The following is a 7,160-nucleotide window of genomic DNA, read 5'->3' as shown; positions in this document are numbered from 1 at the left end:
TACCTGACACGGGCTGTACTCTGCTCTGTGATCTGCACCTGACATAAGCTATACCCGCTCTGGTCATCTCTGCCTGACACGGGCTGTACCCCGCTCTGTGATATCTCCCACACACAGGGTGTGCCCGCTCTATGATCTGTACCTGACTGCAGAGAGGGGCCCGGCTTTACTTCTCAACTGATCAGCCACGTGACCGCTCCGCATCCGCCTCCTCCTGCTCGAGCATTGAGCAACTGTCACCGCTCACGTGATCCCTTAGCACGGACCGGAACCGGAAATGGGTTGCAGTGTCCCGTGTCGCGACCGGTCATTGGGCCCTGGGGAGTGAGAGGCTGATGAACAACGTGTGTTCTCGCAAGGAGTGACCAGAGAGATAAAGGGAAAGTGATCGGAGAGAGACACCAACGCGAGCGAGTGGCCGAACAGGGAGAGTGACCAGACATTGACCCTCAGCCGGGTGTATGCTCCCGGCCAAATGGCTGCAATTGTTAAAGAAACCGGAAGGTAAACGCAGATAAAGGAGAAAGGTTTAACACATTCGTAACTTCAATGTTTTATCTTAAAATGGCCTGCACTTTATATTTTAAAACCTGTTCTGATGAGCTGCAAAATAAATCTAGTGAACAGCAACTGCTTGCGTTTGTCTCGCCCCGGATGGAGGTTTCGGCAGCGGGTGAGTGACTGAGGTGACTGGTTGATGGTCTCTCAGTCCTGGGATGGGAACTTCACCTGGGTGTTGAACTGGATGTTCAGGTTGTGAACTGGTTTAGTCTGAAACAAGTCATCGAGCTGGAAGCCGGATTATAAAATTATTGGGCGCGAAAGGCTGTTCTCTCAATATATGACCGAGAATTTGTACATTATTTAGATGTTACACACACACATTCAGTGAGGGAGAAGTTAGTGAAATCAGAATAAATGATGGCAGGGCAGAATAGGATATTGTCAATTAATGCATGGGCCTGATTTTGTTTCAATTTCCTGCAGATTATTACTTTGGCCTTTCTTTTTAGTGGAAGATGAGAACTGTAGACTTCTGAGAGGAGATTCTGGTCAAGAAATGTGGGCTCCCGCAGAACTTTGAGAATGGGAAGGCAAGCCTCGCCTCTTTTCACAGCAGTCTGTTGCAGTATTCTGACGTTTAAAGTTCCGGACAAGCACTTTGACACCTGCTGTCAAAGCGTTAAGTACATAACCTAAATGTCTTATCAGGGTACTGAGAGAGTTGGGTGCCAGTTAAGTAGACCAGATGGATACACTGTCAGCTGTTGTGGGGGGTAGGATGCCAGTGGGTAAGTGGCAAGGAGGCTCATTAAGGTAGGTTGATGTGATCAGGAGAGATTGTCTGGCAACAGGTGAGGAGGTTGGTATTTCTATAGGAAAGATGCTGTTAAACTTGAAAGGGTTCAGAAAAGATTTACAAGGATTTTTCTGGGATTGGAGTGTTTCAGGTAAAGGGTGAAGCTGAATACCCTGAGGCTTTTTTTTCCCTGGGCTCTTTTCCCCCCAATACCCTGGGGCTTTTTTTTGAGACTGAGGAATGAGCTTATGGGTTTATAAAACCCTGAGGGGTATAGATAGGGTGAATCCAAAACTAAAGAACATGGATTTAAGGTGAAAGAAGAAAGATATGTGACCCGAGGGGCAACTTTTTCATGTAGAGGCTGGTGCATGTATGGAATGAGCTGCCATAGAACGTAATGGAGATAAGTACAATTTATGACATTTAAAAGGCATCTGGATGGGTATTTGAATAGGGAAGGTTTAGAGGGATATGGGCCAATTGCTGACAAATGGGCCTGGATTAATTGAGGATTCCTAGTTGACGCAGGTGTGTTGTACTGAAGGGTCTGTTTCTGTGCTGTATAACTCTGCGAATCTTTGGACTTCAGGTTCAGTAAGGTGAGGGTGGGTTGAGTCATGTTAGGTCCGATGACAGGTTTTGGGATCAGGTCCAGTAGCGACAGTTTTAGGCTTGGGTTGGTCATAATAGTGGGTCTGATTGGGATGGGTTGGGTATATTGTAAGGGAAGGGTTTTGGGAATCAGGAACAGGAGAGGTGTTCAGAGTCCAGGGCGGTGTTGTAGGCTGCGGAGAGTTGCCGTTTTCCTAGCAGGATGTATCAGATCTTGGGGACATCAAGTCAATGCATCGGGCTGAGTGTATTCGGCGAAATGTGTGCGAAGTAAGTATGGGGTCACTTTAATAGTTGCGCAGGAGTTGGACTATGTATTTAACAGTTTAACCTTTCCTGAGTAACAGTTGTTCTTTACTTTTGTCCGTACCATCCAATTTTTATGGACACTTTGAGGGCTGTAGACATTAAGGAATAGCACAGAAGAAAATTCAATTTCCTGGAAAATTCCTTCAGAACCTCTATTCTTCACGGTCCCCAAACACTGATTTGTGCTGGCATAATGACAGTCTGTCGGACCAGCAGGAAATCCGTCCCCATGTGAAGGGAAGATGATGTTAACAGCAAGCATAGAAGGGAATAAAGGAAAGATCCTTTGGTGCAGTTGTCAAGAGTTCTGTATGTACTGTGACAGTGCAGAAATATTCATGGAAATCTCTGTATACAAGCAGACGTTTGCAAGCTCTACCAAGTAAGGGCTATTTTATTGAGCTGAATAATGAAAGTAGAACTTATAGGGAAATCGTCTTCCTTTTGAAAAAGAAGGTGAGGTAATATTACTTGCTCATAATCTCTAAGGATGCCATTGGTGACTTAGGGTAGGAATGTTTTAATGCAAACAAGGAACAAGGGTAGATCTGAGTCCTTTGAGCATGCTCTGCCATTCGGGTAAGATAATGGCTGATCTGATTTTCACCTCAATCTGACATTCCTGCATATTCCTGATAATCCTTTGCCCCCATGATAATTAAGAATCTGTCTAGCTCAGTTTTAAAATATTTAAAAGATACTACATCCAATTAACTTTTCAGGAAGGGAATTCCAAAGACCTAGAACCCTCCTGCGAGGAACATGTTTCCTCATCTCTATCTTCATCTTAACTTTTAAAGTAAAGGTGCCCCTTACTTTTAAACTATGCCCCCTTTTGATGTTGTCTAGTACTGCATTTGATAAGCAGACAAGTAAACCATGAGGTAAAAATCTATTCCAACAAATTGTTAAAACAGTGACTAGTGATTTTATAAATAAAAAGATGCATCAGTACATTTTAAGAAAGCAGTTATTGCTCAAGTATCATAGAAGTGTACAGGAGGTCATTTGACTTACTATGCTTGTGCTAACACTTTGTGCTTAGTCCCACATCGATGCTTGTTTGTAATCCAGTGTTATTGCAATTAAATTAAAATGGCAAAACTTCAATGTTTAAAATCTTATGGAATGAAAGCAAAGTATCAGTATTGATGTATCAGTAAGAGCTCTTGATTGCTACCTTGATCTTTGGCAAATGGGAAATATTGGTATCCTCACTGGTTTGATAAACTTCAAGTCTGATGTAATCTGAATTCACTTTTTTGAATTTTGAAGTTTGTAATTACTTATTTTAATAAAGTCGGTTAAATCCCTTGCAAGTTTTGGACACGATATACCAAAGCATGTCTCTTAAGGCATAAGATTAAACTCTAGGACGCCAGCTCACAGATTCAGCTGCATTTTCGTTAATGGAGCTCAATTTAATACTTCTAAGCATGGTGTTACAACATGATTTGAACACATGTTATTTAAATAATCTCCCATTTAAGTGCAAAGAAAAACAAAAGCAGAAATTGCTGGAAAAACACTTGGTCTGGCAGCATCTGTGGAGAGAAAGCAGAGTTAACAACGTGTTCGAACCTGTTCTAAAGAAGGGTCACTGGACCTGAAACGTTAACAGATTTTTCTCCACCGATGCTGTCAGACCGACAGTGTTTTTTCCAGCAATTTGTTTTTGTTTCTGATTTCCAGCATCCACGGTTCTTTGGGATTTTGTTTGTTTTTCCTGTAATTAAATAACACTGTTTCTTCAGAATGTTTAAAGTGCTTTACAACCAGCACCACTCTGTTTGAATTGTAGTTATGTTATGTAGAGAAACGTCACAGCCAAATTATAGTCAGGAAGATCCACAAACAGCAAATACTGAGCTAGATACTAGTATTGATTGGCGAGAATTGGGCAGACTCTGGGAGAATTACTGGCTTTTTGAATATTGCTGGTCAGCAACAATATGTCTGTCTGATCAGAGACTTCAGTTTAGTGGGTTATCAAAAAATGGCATCTCAGGATATGGGGTGCCCCTCAAACTGCACTTTTTAAATAAATTTATTTCCCTTTTACTGAACTGAAGTCTTAGTTTTAATTTTGTTTAGATCTACCTTTAGAACTTGTGTAGAAACTGAATAAAGTTAATCATCCAATTTGTTTTTTCTTCAGCATAAAGCAAGCTGTAATTTTAATCAATGGAATCAATGATGGTAAATTCCCCCGCCTGCTGTCTCGCATTCTTCAGAAACTTCATTTGAAGGTACTTAATTAAAAAATAGAAATGTTTTCTTTATGGCAGCAGGCTATCACACTGAAACAACTAAATGTTATTACTGTCATGGTATAATTAGATTTGATTACATAGAGTATGGAAACAGGTCATTCAGCCCAACACATCCACACTGACCCGCCGAAGAGTAACCCACCCAGACCCATTCCCCTACATTTACCCTGAACATTATGGACAATTTAGCACGACCAGTTCGCATGCCCTGCACATCTTTGGATTGTGGGAGGACACCAGAGCACCTGGAGGAAACCCTGGCACACAAGGGGAGAATGTGCAAACTCCACACAGTCACCCGAGGCAGGAATCGAACCCTGGAGCTTTGAGGCAGCAGTGCTAGCCACTGCGCCGCCCCCAGAATATGAACTGACAATGTTTTAAAAAGTATTTAGTTCCCATTACAAATGGATTGCTTTTATGTGCTCCCTGTTTTGATTTAAATAATATAATTCAATCCATTTAACGCAATGGTGCTTTATGGAAAAAAAACAGATTTTTCTAAATAAAATCCAAAAGAACTGCAGGTGCTGTAAGTCAGAAAATTTTGCAAAAGCTCAGCAGGTCTGGCAACATCTGTGGAGAGAAATCAAAGTTAGCATTTCAAATTGAGTGACTCTTCCTCAGAACAGAGTCCTGTTGTTCAGATGTGTCATTACACACCTCTGAAGCAGATGGGATTTGAACCCTGGCCTCTGAGCCCCTTCCATGAGCCTTCTAAGTATTTCAATCAACCTGCTCTAACATTACAATAACACACCTTGAGAACAGGTGAGACTTGAGCCTGGATCTTCTGGACTAGAAGTAAAAACACTTTAGATTCCAGCAGTGCTGTGGTGGGATTTTCATCCCTGCCTGCAGGTGATTAGCCTAGACCATTCCTATTGCATTATAATCTCTCTGGCTCATGGGCCTTATCATCTTGGAATAACTGCCTGAAACTAAATTTTGATCTTGCATCAATTACCATTTGCATCACTTGCTTGGTGAACTATTTCATAATTTTACTCCCGAAAGGTCCTCTCTAATTTTTGCACCTTGTCTGACTTCTGAGTTCCCCAAATTGCAGAAATGTTTCTACCTATCCTAACAATTTTCCTTAACATTTTGAAAACTAATTTTGCTAATTCCTCACCTCCTGACTTCCAGAGAATAGAATCTAATCTTGTTTAATATCATCTTATAGCTAAGTTATATAGTCTACAGTTAAGGAGGAAACTGGCATCTCTGCTGTATATATGAATACAGAATGTATGATACCTTCATGGTGTCAGAGTCAAGGTGACCCTGAGCAGCTGCTGAGTTCTTTGACAGGTTGGGTAGACTGCCAGCATAATGGTTCCAACAGTGTGTGTAGTGAGAAAGATCATATTTTGCTGGCTGATTTTTGGCAACTGGTATCCTGGGGAGCTCGGAGGAGGCTTGCAAGCAGGACCTCAAAGTAATCTGATTACCTCAAGTGACTTGAGTTGCTGGGTACAAAAGTGGAGGTTAGAAGTAGTGGATGAATTCCTAGAGTTCTGGTAGGGGCAATAGAGCTTAGATTCCTGGGTACCTGGATAAGTTCTATAGGAAACTAAACTTGTTGCATCTCAACCAACAGATCTAGTGTCCTTGTGGGTAGTATTCTTGTAATGTTCGACTGGATTTAAATTACTTTGACAGGGAGGGAACATTAGAGCAAAGCGTATAAGCGATTGGAAGAGACAGTATGTGATTATAATATCTCCGAATATTGTACTATGCTGGAGAAAATGGATGCTCTTGAGCTGGTCTTTAGTTGGAGCTAATAAATAATAGATGAATTATTATACAAGCGGATTATTGTACCATTCATTGAATTTACATGCAGGAAAAAGTTTGCAAGATAATTGGAGAAGCTCGAACTGTAGTTATGGGGAACTTTATGATTACTGTATTCTATATTAGGATATCTAGTGTAAAGAACAAAACGGGAGGAGTTTCTTTCGTGAGTTCAGGGAAATTGTCTTAATCAGTGATGTTTTAGACCCAATGAGGAAGGATGGATTGCTGGATCTGGTTCTGTGGAATGAAGTCAGTTAAATGGACCAAATGTCATTAAGTGAACATTTGGGGTGAGGGGTTGAAATAATTATTGTTAAAGGGTTTGGGTTAGTGGAAAAAGAAATCGAGTAAGAGCCAACTTCAAGGAAACTAGATGGATTTGATGTTCATCAGAACCAAGATTGCTAGGCAAATCTCAAGCAGAAAAATAGGCTGCTATAAGAGATTTTTGAAGTACATTCTTAAAGAAATTCAAATTAATATAAACAAAATCAGAACTTCTTGGCTAACAAAAGAAGTGAAGATTAAGACAAAGCAAAAAAAATGGAAAAGGCAGGTGTCAGGCTGATTAAACAAGTGAAAACAGGGCAAATATAAGAAGTTCGGAGGGAGTATGAAAAAATGAGAAGTGATAAGAGACAATATAAGGAGAAATCATCTAACAGTTGGCTTTAGGCCAAACCTCCTATCCTCTCCTGTCAGTCATATTGGATTCTACCATTGTTGATCCTCCCATTTAACCATTTAACCCCTCTGTTATCCTTGAACTTCTTTGCTACTCTGTTACCTTTTTAAAAATTCATTCGAGGGATATGGTTGTCTTTGGCACAGCGTAAAATTCTCATTCCCAGTTGCCC

At 40.9% G+C, this 7,160-nt stretch overlaps 1 protein-coding gene across 3 annotated transcripts in view; it reads left to right on the top strand.

Annotated features, from left to right (window-relative positions):
• The first annotated feature begins 303 nt into the window (after nt 1–303).
• Nucleotides 304–7,160, top strand: part of commd10 (COMM domain containing 10) — a 91,087-nt gene continuing 84,230 nt past the window's right edge. For 2 of the 3 annotated variants that reach the window (XM_087998415.1, XM_043711289.2), the window contains exons 1-2: nt 304–504; nt 4,383–4,473. In XM_087998415.1, the coding sequence (XP_087854541.1) occupies nt 476–504; nt 4,383–4,473 (120 nt within the window). In that variant the 5' untranslated portion in view covers nt 304–475. The remainder of the gene's footprint in view (nt 505–4,382; nt 4,474–7,160) is intronic. The other variant, XM_043711296.1, reaches the window with a different exon arrangement.

Source organism: Chiloscyllium plagiosum, unplaced genomic scaffold (assembly GCF_037043375.1).
Source record: "Chiloscyllium plagiosum isolate Xiang-an unplaced genomic scaffold, Cpla_swu_hap1 HiC_scaffold_2, whole genome shotgun sequence".
Lineage (NCBI taxonomy): Eukaryota > Metazoa > Chordata > Chondrichthyes > Orectolobiformes > Hemiscylliidae > Chiloscyllium > Chiloscyllium plagiosum.
This window is presented reverse-complemented; position numbering and strand designations above follow the sequence as displayed.